Here is a 19696-nt window from a genome sequence, read left to right as displayed (position 1 = left end):
AGAGGTGCCTTGGTCAACAGCTTTCTGAGTCTGGGTGTGGTGGTGCATGCCAGTAATTCCAGCACTCAGATGGGTGAGGCAGGAAGGCTCCATAGTGAGTAGGAGGATCACTTTGTAGGAGGCTACAAAGTGAGTGCGAGGCCAATCTGAACTATACCATGAGACCCTCTCTCAAAAAACCAAAGACAAAAAGCATAATGCTTCTTTCTGGTTCAGTATCAGCCACTGAGTAGATAACCATGACTATTTGGAATGATCAAATCAACCTGCTGTAGTAACAGGCCCAATTTTCTAGGAGGATAGGACTTCTTAATTTGGCCCTAGAAATCATGATCTAACATCCAAAAAAATTATTTTGAATTGATTTTAGGAATGATTTATATATGTCTTATATTTTGAACATTTATAACAATGAAGAACACTTAGCTTATTAGAGGATCTGATATATAAGCCTCATGATTCCAACTTAAAATATATCATTGAGTTTTAATGTTAAAGTTTAGAGATATTAATTTTAGAGTTTAGAGTTGTTTTTTTTTTTTAAGTTAAACATATTTAACATAAGCCAGGCACAGTGGCACGCGCCTGTAAGTCAGATACTTGTGAGGCTGAGGAAGGAGGATTAGCAAATTCAAAGCCAGCCTGGGTAACTGGGCAAGACTCTATCTAATTATAAAAACATAAAAGGCTTGGAGAGGTAGCTTAGTGGTAGGATGCCCCTGGATTCAATCCTACGTACCCTCCCCTCAAAAGTTAAGTTTTACAAAATTTATAAAAAATATCAAAATGTTTGCAAATATAAGATTTATAGAATTTATTATTTTATAAAATTCATATGAATAAAAATATATTAAACTTGAAATATTTCAGTGAAGCTTAACTAAGTTTTTAAATGATACCCAATAGGCTACTTCAAAGGTCAGTGTTAAATTCAACAGATTTAGAAATAAAACTTATAAGTTAAACTCAGGAGCCCATTTTTAAATTTGTAACTTTAATGAAAGTAATACTGATTGTAAATACTGAAAAAAGGCAAAGCCTCGGTCCCCCTCATGATATTCTGACTCAGTAAAAGGGGGCAGTGCCTGGGACTCTGCACGTGTGATTTATCTCCGGTCACCCCACTCCCTGCCAATAGGCCCAGGGGCAGCACAGTTCCTATGGGCCGCAGTGGGCCTGGGCTCTCCTGCTCGGCTATTGGCGGGAATCATTTGGGAACACGCATGGCCATGGCTGTGTGATTACGTCATTAGAGTTTATCACTTTGAGCCAGACGCTGAAATAATTGCAAACAAAATACCATGTCCAGGGTTCGTTTCATAATAATCCAGATGGACAGGGGAGGAAAACAGGTAGGGACACAGATGAAATATGACTGGCCTGAGCTGAGTCTTAGAGAGGCCGGTGCTGGCTATGCTCAGGGTCAATGTGCAGATTCCCTCTTTTGTAGGTCTGAGCGTCTCCATGCAGAAATATTTCTTTTTCAAACAAGTTCTTGCTGTATAACTCAGGTTGGCCTTGAACTTACCAAGTACCCTAGGCTGGCCTCAAACTTGTGGTGATTCTCCTGCGTCAGCCTCCCAAAAGTGCTGGAATTATAGGCATATAATTGGGCCACCACTCCTCATTTACATAGAATATACATAGTTTTAACTTCAAGGAATATTTTATAACTCTTCCCGTGCCTGGTTTTAGCCCCTTTCTTTCCCTACAGTGCTCTGAGAGATTCTAACCTGCAACCAGAGGTCAAGCGACCGCCTTAAACGAAAAAGGAAAAAGGGCTTTTCCCCCTAGAGGTTTCCCTTTATTGCAGCTTGAATGCCAAGAGCTTTGGGGACAAAATCAGCCGTAGGCCACATCTGGGTTCAACTGTGGCAGGCAGTGCTACTGTTCTGCCAATATCTGCCTCGAATGAATCTGCTTAATGCAGGGTCGCCATGTACCCAACACTACCCACAGCATGTGACCCACCTCTGGCCAATGAGGTACAAGCAGAAGCCTCAATGCCTGCTGCGACATCTTGCTTCCCTGCTGCAGCAGAGGTTGAGCCTTTCCAGGGAGGGTCCCTTCCCTCTGCTAGGTAACCACAGGTGGTACAAAATCCACATGACTCCTGGTGGCAAATGGATCAAGCTAGCGTAATCTGGGGGAAGGTTACTCACTCCCAGAGAGAGACACAGTGGCATGGTTAGGGCCAAACGCCAAAGAAGCCTTACTGCTAAGGCCACTGAACACAGAATCTGTGTTCCCCTTTAGGATTCAGACTAATGAAAAACAAATCCCGTGGACCCTTGGCTTAGGAACTCAGTTGCTTGTAAGAGCTGGTTGTAACTCAAGTTGGTTGTAAGTCAAGACTTCTCCCTATAAGAAACAATGGAAATACCCGTAATGTGTTCTGAGCCTCCCAAAGCACCCCCTAACTAACCTTGTCATAATAAAAAGGGCTGTATAATATGTAATTTATCAGAAACACTGCTAATTTTCCTAGTGTATTCACCAAAGAGTTATAAACCATGCTGTTTGCCAGGAACAATTTCATACTGTGCTCACCATTTGGAGTTGACACCCTTGGCCTGCAGGAGCGGGTGAGATAACAGGGGGTTACTGTCTGGAAGGAGAGTGCCCTTCCGGAAGAAGAGCAGGACCCCAGCTCTCCGGTGCTGTCTCCCCTCGGGACTCTGCAGCCCTCTAGCGCCTGCTTCTGGCTCTCTAGGTCTCAACCTCTTCAGAACTAAGAAGACTGCGCTAAGACTGTGCTTCTGTCTTTCTTTAACACTGTTTAACTGTGATTGCTTTCTTTACCTTCTCTTCCTCCCTTAGCTTCTTTTTGAGCTCTTGGGGAGCTGTTTTGATAGCAGTAGTCATAGCGATTATATAGCTCTGATTAAAAATCACGCCCACAAACATGCACCTGGGCTCAGACCGATGCTGTGAACACTTACAGATGTTTCCGGCATTGTGAGTCTTTGTTCCCAGATGCTCAAGCAGCCATCATTTTGGTTGTAACTCAAACTTTGATTCTCAGTTAAACCTAAAATTCTGGTCATAACCCCAGTTGTTTGTATGTGAGGCTGGTCGTAACTCAAGGGTCCATGGATTTTTTTTAAATGCAGAAAATCACCTTGTTTCTGAAGCCCTTCAGCAGAGCCAGGCTGTGTCCCATCTCAGAATGGTGGCCCTGCTGCCTTCACTGCAGGCTCTTCTATACAGTGACCTCTGGTAGCTGCGGCCCATTGCTGGGCTTAGCCTCTGCTCTGAATCCCACACAAATGCAGCTAAAAGCCTAAATACACTCAGGAGGCCGCGGGAGTTTGAGGCCAGCCTGGGCTACGTAGTGAGTTCAAAGGCAGCTGGACTACGGTGAGACCCTGTATCAGAAAAAAGGGGGGTGGGTGGGTATGTAGTTCATGCAAAGGCACTGGGATTCAATCCCCAGAAGCAAGGGAGGGAAAGGAAGGAGGGAGAGAGGAGAGATACAACAACCAAATACAATGCAGGATCCTGGTTTAGCACCAGGCGCCAGAGACAGGTCCATCAGTGAGATCTGTGTAAGGTCCACAGCTTGGACAGTAGTTTTATAGCAATGATGATTTCCTGACTTTGGTCACTGTACTGTGGTTTCATAAGATGTGAATAACTGGGGAAGTTAGGGAAAAGACTTCCAGAACCCTTTGTACCACTTCTGTGACTACTGTATAAGTCTAAAGTGATTTCAAAGTAAAAAGGTTTTAGAAAGTAGTTATCAATGTTGTCCCTTTTTGCCCTGGGAAGGTGTCCTCTGAGGTCACCTCCGGCTTCCTTTGTTGAGAGCCACAGGTACTGAGACACCTTTGATAGTCAGGACCATGACCCCAGCTGGCGTCACCCAGGTGGGGAGAGTGTGACACCCAAGGCCCCCTGCACGCTTCGCTGCTTACCTTGTTCCATTTTCTCTGTCGCAGATACTTAAGGTTCTTCCTGGGAGTTGTGACAGGGGTCTGGAGAGGCGAGCAGCCAGCATCATAGCGAGTGGTAGGTGATCCTCTTCCTTCTGGGGTCTGAAACACAAATGCACCCTCAGGGCACCACTGAGGCACCAGTGGGTTGGGAGTGCCCAAGTTTCTTCCAGAGTCACATGGCTGGGTCCATCCAGCCCAGGCCAGATCTCTGGACCAGGCAGAGCCTCCTGCGTCTCTCCAGAGCTTTAGCCTGATGTAGGAGGAAGCTAGGAGCCAAGGGGCCTGGAAGCTTCATCTGGCTCGTGCTGTGCCCCCAACATGTGTACCCCAAGAAGGTGGCCTCGCCCAGTGATCCTCAAACCATGCTGTGCAGCAGCTCCCGGGCCCATGAGGGGCCGACCCTCCCCAGGACTCTGATTGAGGGAGACCTGTTCGGTCCGCGGGCCTCAGACGAGGTATGATTGAAAAACATGATCAGTGTTTACATTTTTAACATCTCTCACAATAAAAGACACGTTGCCTTGAGTCCCCCCCTAAAACCTTTGCTTCAAACATGCTTCCCATTGTTTTTGCCCCTTTATGAAGCAGCTCTGGAAGTCCCCTTTCTTGAGTGTCTTTAGTTGTGCTGTTGTGGCTGCCTCAATGTCCTGAACCGATTCAGACAATGACCTTTCATAGTCATTTTGCCTTTTGGGAAGGGCCGGAAATTTAAAAAATCACAACTCATAAAGACTCAAAAGACGGCTTCCACAACCGCTTCAGAAAGTGGCAGGAACAGTAGGATGAGAGTAGGATGAGTGTGTTTGGAGTGAGGGGAAGGCCTTTGAGGAGGATTCATGGCCATGTCTCTTTAAGGTAATAATTTTTAACAATTTAAGCCTTTACCATATATTTTAATCATCTTTGTTCCTAGTAAAACACGCACCTGTGGCAACCACAGCATCGGCCTCACTCCCCGTGTGCCCATGAGCCCCTCCAGGCTGCAGACGCTGCGGCACTTAGCTCCGCCTCCCTCTCCCTCCAGACCCCAGCAGCACGGGAGCTGGCACCGAGGGTGAATTCAGCCGGAACTTGCTATGCAGAGAGTCAGAAGTTGCCAAATGACACTTTGGATGAAAACACACAGAAACAATCTCCCCATTGTCTCACTGTTCAACGTTAAATCAACCTTTTATAGCAAGGGTTACCGTGGGGCTACTTAGCATCGTGACCAGTCATGCGTTATTAACTGCTGACTTCCACACACATCAGCGGCCATGCCACTGTGGTTACACTGATTCCTCCCAGCAAACAAGAAGGACGGGGAGGTTGGGAGGGCGTTAACCAGGCAACCAGATCCACAGGAGCTGCTGTCCTCTTCCTGGTCAGTGGGTTCTGACCTCTCCTTTGCATACCTGGCTGTACTCTGCCACACTGTCCTGATCAGCCTGGGAAGCTGCTCTTTCTACCTCAGATCCTACCAGTGACCAGCCTAGGCCGGCAGGTCCATTTCCATTAGAGCATGAAACATCTGAGACTTGGGGACCTTATAAGGAAAACAGGCTTATTTTGGCTCAGGCTCTGTGCAAGGTTGAAAACCCGCATCTGTTACCTGCATTCTTGGTGGCAGAGTCCCAAGGGCACGCAGGGTACCAAGGTCACAGAGAAGACACACATGGGTGTGTGTGGGCTGTGCGTGTGCGTGTGTGTGAGCAGGCACAGATGTGTTCTCTCTCCTTCTTACAAAGCTCTGGGATCCCAGTCTTGGGGACTCCACTCAGATGACCTCATCAAACCCTAATCTCCCAAAGGCGCCATCTCTAAACAGGGCAGTCAGACGGATTTCACCCTTCACACCTCACAGCCCTCAGTAATAAGTTAGTTAACACTCCAGCCATGCTAGCTGAGGAGGTGTTCAATCTGTTTAGTCTCAGGGAAAGAAAAACACAGGGGTCTCTGGCTCATGCTGTCTTTTCTGAACCATGCAGCAGACTCTTGCCTGGATGCTGGGTTCTCCCCGCACACTTGGCTCTAAACACTCCAGCTGGAAAGGTCTTTCCAGCACCAGGCTGTGTAACTCCTGTGCTTCAGACTCCTTTCCATGCCTGGCGGTGCAGGCTCCTCCCTCCCTCTGATCTCAGGCAGTGCCCTTCCTCCGCCTGCTGTATTGTGTGTGGCTGAGCCTCCCCCCGCCCACCCAAGTGTCTCGTGCCTGCCAGCCCCCTTTGGCACACACTGCAAGTGGCTGGGACTTCTGATCCTGCGGGCCTCAGGGTGACCATCTCTGAGCCCCTCTTGTGGTTTGAACGTTTTGTCTCCTCCGAAAGTCATGCTGCAATTTAGCAGCCACAGAGGTGGTGCTGGGAAGCCAGGCTGGAGGAGATGAATAGCCTGTTAAGAGGGAGCAACGCCTTTCTCTAGTGCTGGACTGGTGACTCCAGGCGCAGCACATCCCTTGCCGCCCCACCCTACGCCACGCTATGAAACAGCGCAAGGCCCTTACCAGAAGCTAAACAAACGCGGGGTGCTAGCCTTCCAAACCATGAGCTAAAATAAACCTCTTTGTAAGTCACCGGGTCCAAGGTATTCTATTAAGTGACAAACAGACTGAGTAGCTCCCCATGCAACTCATGGGAGGCCAACATCCAGGCCGCGTTGGCTAGGCTCTTTCCCTACGCGCTGTATACTCACCAGCTGACTGGCACAAACATCTCTACCTCCTCCCACCAGGGCCAGAGTCTGAGTTACCACTGCAGGGTGACTTCAAATGCAGTTGTCTGTAATTAAAGTCCTTTCCATCCCTTTGGCTCACAGCCCTATGCCCGGAAAACCCTTCAATATAATCTCCAAATAGAAAGTTCCTTTAAGTTTGTTTTCCTGGGAGTCAGATATTCCTAAAAGTGCCAGAGTTAAAATAGTTTAATGTGGGGAACAACTCAGTCTTTTGCCTAACGCACTATTTGCACTGTGGTCTCTTCTGTGTGGGACTAGGAGGGGAGCTGTTTTACTGTTTTGGTGCTAAGGATGAACCCAGGGCCTCGAGCTTGCTGACATCTGCTTTACCACCAAGCTACACCCTCAGCTTCCCCTTCTCTTTTTAAGTCTCTGAAACACACTGCTGTTTCCACTCCAAACACAATGCCATAGGTACTAGTCTCCCAAGGACTCTGTTGTTTTCCATCTTAATTCCTTATGCTGGGCTTTATTCTCTAAATATAAAGGAATCACAGTTGAAAAGCTACTTACTTTCCTTTCAGTGTGGACCAGAAATGGCATGCAGGTGGTGGTGCAAGGAGAAAGGCGGAGCCTGTGGGTCTGGGGACAGACAATCTCTTTGGCTTTGAAACTCAAGGAAGCAGCTGTCCCTGGGTGGTTGTGCACAGGTTTGACTCCAGGGGAGTCATAAGATACATCACAAAATGGGTCCTTTCTCTTGAACATTTCAATTGGTCTTGTAGGAGAAACTCTTTAAATGTGAGAAACACCTGAATCTTCTCTCAACGCCACCCCCTCCTCTCTCCAAGGTCACCCATAACCCATGGAAAGTCCGAGATGAACCCATCATTCACAGGAAGGAACGCAAGTCAGCCTCTGCAGGGGTGGGGACCTGTGACATGGCTGCTGCACTCAACACTGCCCGCCCGTCCGAAGAGAATGTGTGCACCTTGTCCTGTGTGCCAGGGGCTTGCGTGTGGCATCATGATGTGATTACCTCGAGGAGGACATGGCTGGCGGCTCCCCGGAGGGTCAGCACTGGGGTGTCCCCTCTAAGTACTGGCAAGCCCAGAGCATCTGCAGGGAGCAGGAACCCTGGAGCAGGCCTTAGGCAGGAAGCAAATCACATGTGCTTCTGGGCAGAAAGTCCAGAAGGGCCCTTGGCTTTACCAAGCCAGAGGCGAAGGTCCTGGCCCAGATTTAGGCAGGGAAATGTCCAGTGCAGGGCCCCGCACAGAAGAGCTTGAGACACTGAGCTTCTGGGTCAGGTTCCAAAGTCTCTCAGGTGGCAGTCTGCCTTGTGAGAGCTGTGTGTTCTGAGTACCTGTTTGGTGTGGCCCACGTAGAGTCTCAGTACTTTCTTTTTTAATATCTGCTTTCAGTGCAGTGCTTTAATGTCTTTCCTTTTTTGTTCTGGGGATTGAACACAGGGCCTTGTGTGTGCTAAACTCATACCCTACCACCAAGCTGTAGCCCCAGCCTATTTTGCTTTACTTTTTTTATTTTAATTAATTTGCCTGTTTGTTTATTTTGTGGTACCAGGGACTGAACCCAGAACCTCCACACTCAGCTAAATCCCAGCACATTTTTATTCTATTTTGTGAGACAGGGTCTCATTGAGTTGTCCGGGCTGGACTCAAACTTGCAGTCCGCTGGCCTCAGCTTCCCTGAGTGCTGGGACTTAGTGTGTGCCACCACTCCCAGCCTGAGTTCGTGTTTTAAAAGATAATATAATGAGGCAGCTAAGTTATGCTTGAACTCAATGCAAACAGTCTGTTCCTCTACCTTAAAACTACCCACCCTGCCTTTGCTAACTGCCTAAGCACTTAAGGAACTGAGTGCTGAGATCCCAAACCAGACAGATGTGTCATCCTTTGACTGTTTCCCTTCTGATAACTTAAATCCACCTTGCTTAGACATTCCAACAACTGCACCATTCATGGTTGCCCCCTTGAGGTCCTGCAAATCCTTAGAGACATCATCGTTATGGAAGAAAAGTCTAAGAATTATATGAATAGCAACAGATATCATGGACCCTGTTCTCACCACCATTCCATCATAAATACAGACATGAAGCTCACATAGCTTTTTCACACGGTTATTAATGAAAGCATTTAATAACTATAGAGCCCAGTTCTGCAAAAGGACACCATAGATGAGCACCATGTCACAGAGACATTCAAGTCATAGATTGTACTCAGATGATGGCACTTCTCTGGTAACACATTACAAACACTCTCCAGAGGTTATACATGGGCATCTGCTCTCCCTCCCTCGGACCTGCCCCTGGACCACAGGATTTGATCTGTGTGGCTGACATTACCACTTTGATCACACAGGATGTGGCCAGGGAGAGATTCCACACCTAATATAAACCTGTCTGTTCTGGGCACTGAAAAAAAGTGCAAAGCAGCCTCTGTGGGGTGGGACGTGGGGCCTGGCTGCTGGGGTGAGTCAGCAACAGTACATGGGCCCAGGAGCCAGACAGAAATGAAATGAAGACAGATAGAAAGCAACAGAGAGAGAAAGACAGAGAGATAAAATACACAGAGAAAACAGCAGAGATGGAGGAGGAAACAGTTTCCCTTAGTCGCTACCAAAACAATGCTGGCTGAAACACACTGAAGGTGGGCCCTTCCTCCTGAATATTATTATGCTCAACCTTGTCCCATATTCTGAGAAGGCCTCACTGTAGACCTTGTAGTAACAAGAGCACACGTGCTTCCCCCACATTTCTTGCCTCTTTCATCCCAAGAGCAAGTGTCACCATGATCAAAACTACCATGATTACAACAAGAGATTAAGCAGACATCCCATCCCTAGGAGAACCTGGCTTGCTGAACAATGCCAAGTCAGACCACACAATGACGGTGTCTCAGGCCACCATTCCTGTTCTGTTCCCACCACCCTGGTGAGCTCTCATAGCTCTGAATATAGGTTAAATGCTGCCACTTCCTAAATGTTTATCTCCAGCAGTCTTCTGCCCTGAACTCCAGACTTGGATATACAGCTGTTCCTCTGGAAGTTAAACAGCTATCTCAAGTCTAACCCTGTGTCCAAACTGACCTTGTGCTATTGCCCTGCAAACCTGTTCCTCTAACTCCTCCTCACGCTTGACTTCTCTCCTGCTTTAACTCTCCAAGCCAAGCTATTAGCAAGTCCCCTGATTGTATGTTCACAATTTACCTGAGATGTTCTGCCGTCACTGTAGTCTAAGCCTCCATCTCTTCTTGGCCAAATTATTTCAACAGTCTCACAACTGTGTTCTCTGCCTCCTCTGAATCCTCCCTTCAGGCTGCTCAGCGCCTCCTGCCCCACCCTGTCACACAGCCTGTACAAAATGGTCACAAGTACGTACTGCACTGTGTTGCTCCTGCACCAAATTCTTATCAGGGTGAAGTCAAAATCTGTGCAGGTTGCCTGCAAGGCTCCCTGTCTGATTGTCAGGGCCCCAGTGTGTTTCTGATCTCATGCCCTCCTGGGTCACCATGTCTCAGGCACAGTGGCCTTCTTTCTTGCTGTCCATTCCAACCAAGCTCCTGCTTCAGGGTCTGTCTGCACTGGTCTCCCTATCCATGCGCTCTACCCCAATATCCTCAGAGTTCATTCTCTCCCTTCAGTCCTTATGTAAATGCTTACCCCGTGAGACACCTGGCCACCCTGTCAATCCCGCTTCCATCTTGATAATTTTTATTCCTTCTTGCTTGCTTCCATTTTTTGTTTTCCTTCTAAGCATATAACAGTCTACATATACTTTTTTTTCTTGTACTGGAGATCAAACCCAGGGCCTTCGCACTGAGTTATAAACCCACCCTTTTTTTATATTTTATTTTGAGACAGGTTCCTGCTAAGTTGCCCAGGCTGGGCTCCAACTTGCTGTCTTCCTCCCTCAGCTTTCCAGAGTGCTGAGATTTATCTTGTCACATTGCAGTCCCATGAAAGGTAAGAGATTTGAGAAAGGGGACTTTGTTTTCTCACTATTATATCTCTAACATGTAAAAGAGTAACCTGCACACCCCAGGCACATAGTATTTGAAAGTATTAAAGAGAATTTTAAGCAGAAGAGTGTGCTCATCAGACCTACATTTTAATAAATAATTCTGAGTGAGTAATAAACTAAGGACAGATGGGCACAAGCAGGTAGGCCAGGTAGAATTTACTACAGTAACTTAGGGCCACAGTGTACAGACACACACCTTTGAGCACTGCACAACCTTACTGAAATGTAAAGGCACTTCCCAGAGATGGATTAAAAGGCTGACTGTCCAAGGGAAGCCAGGGAGGTGATCTGAACTGAACAAATGTGGCTTTATTTTGAAGGTAGAGCCCACTCCACTTACTGACACAATCGCTGTAGGGACGCAAAAAAAGAATCAAAAATATTTCCAATATTGTTGGCCTGACTGACATTAGTCTAGATGGTGGATTAGGGAGCCTTTCTATTCATAGACGCTTACCACATTTCAAACAGTACACAAGGCCTCCCATGGCCCCTCCAGGTCTTATCTCCAATTACACTTTTCTCATCGACTCGTATTAAGCTCTTTGTTGTACCTTCCCTCAACAAATCCTGTGCTTCCTGGTTTCAGTGCCTTGCTCATCCTGTACAGAGGCCTAACTGGTATAACTAAAGCCTTCCTTTCCTGATCCTCTAAATTAAAACATTAGTGTTCCCCCTAACTCCTTCCTACTGCATCTCTGTAACCACATTTACCTAGTTAGGTAAAACTGCTGATTAACTACTCACAAGCGCCCACCCAACCGTCAACGCAACACGCACACCTCTCACGGTCAGAACACATGTAGGAAACTGCGACTTTTGTCTTCTCAGAATGGAGGCTCTATAATTGTGTATTCAGACAATAAGGAAGCGACACAAATTTCAAAGTCTAAGCTTCTTCCTTGCCTCCCTGGGATATATGGCTGATAAATATAAACATAAATATATATTTGGAGGACTGGTCTGGCAGAAAGGCCACCTGCTGTGTCACAAAGGCCTCGCGTGACAACCCCAAAGGGGAACAGGGCCAGTGACTCTGCTCAAGCTAAGGGTAGCTTTGGCTGACTAGTTGGAAAAACACGTGCAGGATTCCAGGTCTGCTCCCTACCCTCCTCTGGCAGGGTGCAGCCCCAGCCGTCCAGATGCTGGCTGGATGAAAGAAAGATACAGCTATGCTCTGGGCCCATCCCGGGGTCTGACCCAAGCAGCCTCTGCATGCTCCACCCCTCAAGAAGCGCGGGGTCGCCCGGGACTCATAGGCACAGCGCCTAGTTCCACGCAGCTGAGTGCTTGGCCTGTGCCACGGCTGCACAGCCAATCCCAGAGCGACAGTGTCTTCCTAGCCAATAGGAAGACGGATATCTCGGAGGCTCGGCCAGAGCCATGCTCCCATTGGCTAGGAATAGCACCGCCGCTCCTGGCGGGTCCCTACTTGGGCCAATTACCTCCCAACATCCCTCCCGCCCCTGCACCTAGGCAAATCCTTTGCTTCCCCAGCCTTGTGGCCGTTCTCTGGCTCCTCCCGGGCGGGTTCTGCCCAAAAAAGCTGACCATGGCCTGATCGCTGTTCAGCATCCTTCGCGGGGCCCCAGCACTTCCCAGACCTCTGGAAACAGCGCCCTGAAGAGGGCTCGAGAGGAGCGGAAGGACGCCAGCGGAACCTGGGAAACAGGCTGCCAGTGTCTGGAGCCCGAGACTGGAAGGCAGGACCTTCCTATTTCTTGAACTACGATGTGACCTTGGGACACCCGTTCCCCAACCTTTCTGGGATGTGCGATTCCTCCTTCAACTGGCGCCGCAGGGGACCATCATTCCCAAGGGGGCCGCGTGTTCAGGCCCTGGGCTAGGGTTGGGCACCCGCCCGACTTTGCTTCCACTGTATGGGCGGGAGTTGGGAGGGTGGAGCCGCGAGGGTGGCCGGAGAACACTTAGGGTAGAGACAAGCTCGCCTTCCTCCCGCCTTTGATCCGCCGGGCCGGCCTGTAGGCCGTGACGCACCCCCAGGGGCCAGGTGCGTGGGGCCACTCGAGGCCAAACCAGACTAAGCACAGCTGGTGTGCCGCCGCTCTGCGGAGATACAGACCCCTCTCACCCAGGCCGCATGCCAGGCTGCTGCGCCCGGAGCCAAGCAGATCCCGCTCCCCGCCCGGAGAACCCAGAGGAGGCGCTGCTGCCGCTCTCTTTGGCGCCCTTCTACCTACCCTCTCTGGCGTCCCGGTCCCTGGCACCGGGGTGTGCCCACACGCTAGGGTGCTTGCGTGGGCTGCGCCGGGCGGGGCCCGACGGCGAGACGTGGGGGCGGGGAGTCTCCGGCGCAGCCTCCTGAGCTCTCGCGAGCTGGGACGGACACGGACCCGGCCTGGGACAGCTCCTCGTTAGTTCCCCTCCGCTGCCAGGTTAATCCACCCCCACCCATCATCTGGGCCCTAAATCGAGGGCAGAGCGCCACTGACTCCTTCAAGGCCTGGGACTTGGACTGGGACTGGGCCTGGGCCGAGGGGCTGGAAGGTTTCTCTGCCCTGGACTGCAGGCGCCGAGAAGGTGCCACAGCAGAAAATGAGGCAGCCCTTCCAACGTCGAGGCTCCCCTGCACCCTTTATGATTGTTTGCTGTCTTTCAGCTCATCGGGATTGGCTGCTTGGTTTTAAATTTTATTTTGATCATTAGAAATTTATTTACAAGATTTTGCTCCTAAGGATCTTTTACAAAACTTTAAGACTAACATAGCCTCCCACAGTATCAACAATACAATGTTGACGGATAATCGGCCAGAGATGAAATTCTCCCGCCCTATTCCCCCCTAGACAGCAGTTTCCAGGAAGGAGACTGAAGAGAGAAAATAAGCAGGTCAAAATGGTGGAGGAGCTATTTTTAGGTAAATTACAGAAGGATGGAATGAAAAGGGACTAGAGAAATGAAAACAGGATGTAACTGCAGGCACAGGTGGTGGCTTTTAGTATATGTGCTGTCTGAGGTGAGTACAGGGGATGGCTTTCAAGAAACCTGTCGTGCCTATCCCAGGAGCTGCTTGAGGGCGCATGTTGTGTCTGCTTCACACCTAGCTCCTGACACATGCTGAACCTTTAAGTCTGAGAGAATTGGGGCTGCGGATTTAGCTCAGCGGCATAAGCGCCAGCCTTGCAAGCAGGCAGTTGTGAGTTCGATCCCTGGTACCGATAAAAACGAAAAAGACCAAAAAAAAAAAAAAAAAAAAAAAAAAAAGAAAGAAAAAGAAAAAAAAAGTCTGAGAGAATCATGACTTGGTTCTATGCAGCCATTTCAAGGCTCGAGGCAGGGCCCTTGGGTCAGAGATGCTATTTCAGAATAGTCACTTGGTACATCACACCACAGCCATCATGGTAAATCGCTATACTGAGTCACCAGGTGACACTTTGAAGATCTGCATAGCTGAAAAAGCAGTTAAGGCAGCAATTCATTCTTCCACCTAGGAAAACTGTAGATCCTAACTTTGGACTGAGAATCAAGTGGTAATATCTTTCCTTCTATAGAAGACAAGGGACAGTTGCCCTGTCCGTGTCTGTACCAGACAAGTGCAGTGGCTGGACTCACGTCACTGCAGCTCACCTGTGCCGCTGTGGCCAGTTGGACACAGATGTGACCAGAGAGCCTTCTCCCTCCACCGTACCCATCTCCCCCTGCTCCAGGGCTTCTCTGCCACTTCAACATCAGACCTCTGCAGCAACCCACTGTCCATCCTGATCCGTGAGTCAAGCTGGATGGAAAAGGAGCTGCCCTTCCTGGGGTGACCTCTGGCCAGCGGCACACACCCTTCCAGTCTTCTGTCCACAGTTCTAAGACACATTCTGCACACCTCCTAAAATGGTGACGCCCGGGGGCCCGTGGCAGTCACCAACTCCATCATCTCAGAAATACACCCTCCAGTTGGGTGGGGCAGTATATGCCTATAATCCCACTCTGGGAGGCTGAGGCAGGAAGACGGTGACTTCAAGCCCAGCATGGGAAATTTAATGACTTAAAGAGACCTTATCTAATAAATAGAGCTCAGTTCAAAGGCCCTGGATTTACCTCCTGGTACTGTGATAAACCAATCTTCTAAAACATGCCCTTGGGTGGCATTCCTCATCCCTCCACCCTTTCCTGTTTGACTCTTCCCAGTCCTTCACTCGTATCCTCAGCATTTATTCTGTAACTGTGCCATGATTCTCAACACTTGAATTATTAGCAATGTGAGTGGCATGTTTTGCCGTGATAACATGAAGCGTAATCTGTGTTCCACAATGCATCTTCAACCCACGTATGTGCGTTATTGGCCTGAACTTCTGAATTCCAAGTCACATAAAAACCCAAAATTCGGACACACTGAGCGAGTAGGGCTGCTGCAGGGCTACGGTCAGCCCTGGAGCTGGGCTGGGGAGCCGCAGCGCCCTCTAGCGGACAGGGCCCGCCCAGGCCTTCCCGGATCTGCCCCGCGTGGGCAGGGAGGGTTGGCCTGGAACGCCGACTGGGCTTTGTCCAGCGACGCCTGCCTCTGTCCTAACTGGGCAACTGGACTTTCATAACCGGATTCTAAGTGAAATTGGAACTCACTTCCTATGTGGCTAATGTACCTAGGCTGTAGAGTATATTCCCCGTGAGATTTGTTCGCATTCTCCTTTTTTTTTTTTTTTTGCGGTACCGGGGATTGAACTCACGACCTTGCACTTTGCAAGGCAGGCGCTTATGCCACTGAGCTAAACCCTCCAGCCCTCGCATTCTCCTTTTTAAGCATTGTGAAAAAGAAGAAAACAAAATCTCTTTAGCAATATACCATGTGATCTGTGAAAATATGCTCAATCATCTCTTTAACTACTAAAAAGCACATTTGCTCTCAGGATAAGCCACCCAGATACAAGTCTGCTCAGGCCCTGTGTCTTGGGGGGAACCCAGAATAAGCCAATGGTTAACATGAAACAGGCATTGCAGCCCGCCTTTCCCCTCTGTTCTCATCCTTTTAGAACTTTCTGGATACTATTAATGTGGACTCAGGACGGTTCAGCTTTTGTCCCTTCATTTCCCGAGCCCCTGCCTTCTATGGCACCCTAATCAACTGTCAGAGGCCAGCAGGGCTGGGGCCAGGGGAGCGTCTGGCAAAGCCCCAGCTGCCTCTCTCTTACCTCTGCGGAGCTGGCTGCTGACTCTGAACGGGTGGCTGCAGGTGCAGAGCAGAGCAGAGGGGTGGAGTGAGGTCCTTGCCAGTGTGGCCGTGCCAGGACTCTGTCTCCTCACACCAGCAGTTCCTCTCTGCCTGGAGGCAAGGCCAGGCTCTACAACACCTCTCACTTTTAACCTACATACCCAAAGCGCATTGTGCAAATCAGCAAGGCAGGTGTGCGAGGGAAATAGCCCACAGCTCAAGAAAAGCCAAGTGCATACACTAAACGAGACAATAGAGACTCTATATTTAATCTAAGAGGGGCACCCAGAAATGTAAGTCAGAGTTCTTGGGGGCTCAGAACAAGCCTCACGAAAAAAGGCCAAATCCTGAAAGATTCCTGACCAGAATGAAACACCCTCGCTGCCCCCTGCATCCTCTCAACCCCCACCACACCCCACCCTGGAAGCCGTGGTGTCTGCTGCTGCCCTCAATCAGCTCCTAACTCCCTCCGCCTCACACCAGCTCAGTTAATTATTTCCTGCCTTCTTAGGCACAGCCCTTCCCCTGCTAGAGCTGGCCCAGGTCTCCCACCACCCCAGGTGCCCAGTGTGGAACCTGGGTCGGTGCAAGTTAAACCCTGCCCTTGATCAGTGGAAGTCCTGGGGGAGAGCCTCTGTGCAGAGCTCTGGGCTACACTTGCAGGGAACAGAAAGAAGCAGAACCATCCACGCCCCCAAACTGCCGGGTTTTTGTCGGTTTTGAAGGGTGAGAAATTATACCCTTAACGTACTGAATTTTACAAGCATCAAGTAGCATTTTCTGTACTCAACAGGCAAGATAAGAAGCAGCCAAGTGCATCATTCAGAAGCTCTTGGGTCAGAGAAGTCTTGACAGTGGGTCTTAACCGAATTCTGAGATGCAGGAGAGGGGGAGGGGCCGCCCCTTCCCTGCAGTAAAGGAGCAAGGAAAACAAGCCGGACCTGAAGGGAGAGGGCAGGATCAGGCGCGCACACCCTCACCCCTGCCTCTCCCTCTTTTTAAAAAATAATTAAATTCATTGGTACATTTTAGATACAATAATGATCACACTCATCACAGGGAACGTACCCACATTTAATACATCCTGCTGCTTTTCCCTATAGCCGTCCCCTCCCTTCAACCCCTTTCTCTCTTCCTTACAGGAGCTTCAATTTCTTTTTTTCCTTCTTCTCTGGTTTTTTTCTTTTCCTTTCTTCTTCCTCCCACCTTCCCATTTGAACATTTTCTCCCTGTTTACATGTGTCTGATTTATTTCACTTAAGAATATGGTCCCATGGTGCATCCATTTACATAGAAATACCTCAAGTCTATCCTTTATGGCTGAGTAGTACTCCATTGTATTAAAAAACCCACTTTCTTTCTTTCTTTCTTTCTTTTTTTTTTGTCTTTTGTCTTTTTATCGGTACCAGGGATTGAACTCACGACTGCCTGCTTGCAAGGCAAGCACTTATGCCGCTGAGCTAAATCCCCAGCCCCCAAAAACCCACATTTTTATCCATTTATCAGTGGATTACAATCTGGGCTCCTGTCAACATGTGTGTGCGTATATCACTATGGTAAGACACTTTTAATTCTTTCGAGAATAGCTGGGTCAAAAATAACCTCTAGCTTTAGTTTTTTGAGGAATCTCCACAGTAATTTGCACAGCCTTCTGTCTCTTGACCCTAGCCCATTTCATGAAAATTATTGTTTAAGCCACACAGCATTTGTGTGTGGCGATGGGCATTCTTGAAATTTAATGTTCTTCTGTGATCACTGGGACCTTTGAAGAGGAAAGAGTATGAGGAGATGAGAAAATAAAACAACTCTGTCCCCACTTCTGCTCGTCTCACCCTAAGCGACAGCCAGCCATCGAAGGCCTGGCCTTGCCCGCTCTGCTCACAGGAACGGAGGAGGCACCTCCCAGGCACTGTGCACCGGGGACCTCAAGGATAAACCTGTGCTCAGCGACTCAGCTCGGTGCTCAGTGCTGCCCCCTAGTGTACCACACCGGTGTCTTCTGTGCCTTACTTCACCTAATCCTGCAGTGATCTGGGAGCGAGCGAAGATTCTGTTTTACAGCAGGGCAAATCAAGGCCCAGAGACACCAAATATCTTGTCCATCGTTACCCAATTAAAAACCACAGAGACAGAGCCCACCCATCTGTCTTCCTCCAAAGACTTTGCTTTAAGCGCATCATAAGTTGTCCTAAGGTTTTTCTTGGAGGAAAGAAATATATTCTGTATGTTTTCCAATCTTAGTCTTGGTGCTAGTGGGGGATAGAACCCAGGGCCTTGTGCATGCTAAGCACATGCTTCACCTCTGAGCTACAGCCTCAGCCCTAAATCCCAGCTTATAACACATTTGGAGTGAAGAATTTAAAATTTTATTTTTTAGTTTTAAATTTTGATTTATTTGCTTATTTATTTAGTAGGGGATTAAACCCCGGGCTCCCACACTGTAGGCTGGCCTTCAAATTGTGACCCTTGTGTGACCCTCCCAAGTAGCTGGGAATACAGGCCTGTGCTATCATGCTGGCTGAAGCAGGGAATTTTGTTTTACAGCCCATTGAGTACTGTTTCTATGGACAACCCAGCAGAAACTGGAATTGCTTTTGTTGCATGGAAATTTCTTGCACAGATTAAATACAGTTACTAATTTCTGATGCTCTCAATTGCCAGAAATAATTATAGGTCCTAACTGAGGAAAGTATGGGATCAGCTGCAAACAGTAGCAGGGCACACCTGTGATTTCTGCTTCCCGAGAGGCAGAGAAGCTCTCAAATTCAAGGCCGTCCTGGGCACTTCACCAAGTCCTCCTCTCAAAATTAAAAGTAAAAACAGCTGGGCTGTCGCCTAGCAGTAGAACACTTGCTTATCACTTGTGAGATCCTGGGTTCAAGCCCTACAGCCACAAAAACAGAAGCGACAAATTCAAAAGCTCACTTCTGTTATTTTTCCAAGTTTCTCGCAATGATGCATAGTATGTTTATGATTGCTTTTTTTACACAGGGACTGGGCCTGAATTTTAAAAAGGGAAATCAGATTGCAAAGCTGTAGCCTGTTTGGGGCTGTTCTCTCCAGCCCCCTCCCTGCCAGGCGTCCCTAGGTCTCAGGCTTTCCTTCTGTGACAGCCCTGAAGGTCGCCCTCCTCTCACCTGGGCCAGCAGGTACAGCCGTGCTCCCTGGGCTCTATGGACACTCAGCTTCCTCTCCAGGCAAGTGACTGGCCAGATCCCCTGGGATCCTCTGAATGCTCCATTCACAGGGTGCAAGCAACACCCTGGAGTCCCTTCTAGGCTTTCTGTGTATTCTTCCAACACTTGCTTTTAACTGGAAAGGAACGTTTTCATGTACGTGCTACAAGTGAAGGCACCTAATAAGAAAATGCATGTGTGTGTTTGCCATAGAACAGGCAAAGTTCAGCTTCGTTATTGTTTGTTTTAAGATTAAACTGCCCGCGAGTTTAACCCTGTGATACACAGAGGTTCAAGGGTAGATGCTGCCACTCGGGGAGACACTGAAAAAGGAACATGTCAAAAGGCAGCCCTGCCTTACTCCCTCCTGAGCTCACCCTGCGGTACGGTGGGGCACACATTAGCACGGGATCTGGCTCAAGCAGTCTGAGAGCCAGCCAGAGAGCTCAGATCTGGGCTTGGGCATGATATCAAATGGCCAGGGGCTTTGTACAGGTCACTTGCAAGGAGGTAGGGCTAAAACCTCAACACTCAAATCCTTGAGGTCACAGTGGGAGAAAGAAAGAGCAGGTGAAATACAGGTCCTTTGGGACACCTCTTTCCACTGTCACCCGTGTGACTAAAGCCAGGGGAAAATGACAACAGCCCAAATAAGACAGGATTATTAATAATCCAGACCAGTGTCTTCAGCAACAAAGGTGTGAGTCACCCCGTAGGTAAAGAGCCTGCCGAG

At 48.8% G+C, this 19696-nt stretch overlaps 1 protein-coding gene across 4 annotated transcripts in view; it reads right to left on the bottom strand.

The window, feature by feature from the left end:
• Bdh1 (3-hydroxybutyrate dehydrogenase 1) overlaps window positions 1-19072 on the bottom strand; it is a 37132-nt gene extending 18060 nt beyond the window's left edge. The window contains exons 1-2 of one of the 4 annotated variants that reach the window (XM_013160412.3): window positions 18925-19072; window positions 3918-4037 (exon numbers count right to left, since the gene is read on the bottom strand). In XM_013160412.3, the coding sequence (XP_013015866.1) occupies window positions 3918-4003 (86 nt within the window). In that variant the 5' untranslated portion in view covers window positions 4004-4037; window positions 18925-19072. Of the gene's footprint in view, window positions 1-3917; window positions 4038-12833; window positions 12989-15767; window positions 15924-18924 lie in introns of those variants that run through there. The other 3 variants (XM_063224290.1, XM_005006886.4, XM_003477100.5) reach the window with 3 other exon arrangements.
• Window positions 19073-19696: the final 624 nt, after the last annotated feature.

Source organism: Cavia porcellus, unplaced genomic scaffold (assembly GCF_034190915.1).
Source record: "Cavia porcellus strain 051 isolate PalLab524CR breed Dunkin Hartley unplaced genomic scaffold, mCavPor4.1 scaffold_14, whole genome shotgun sequence".
In the NCBI taxonomy this organism is placed as follows: domain Eukaryota; kingdom Metazoa; phylum Chordata; class Mammalia; order Rodentia; family Caviidae; genus Cavia; species Cavia porcellus.
Note: the sequence above shows the minus strand (reverse complement) of the source record. Positions and strands in the feature narration are given on the sequence as shown.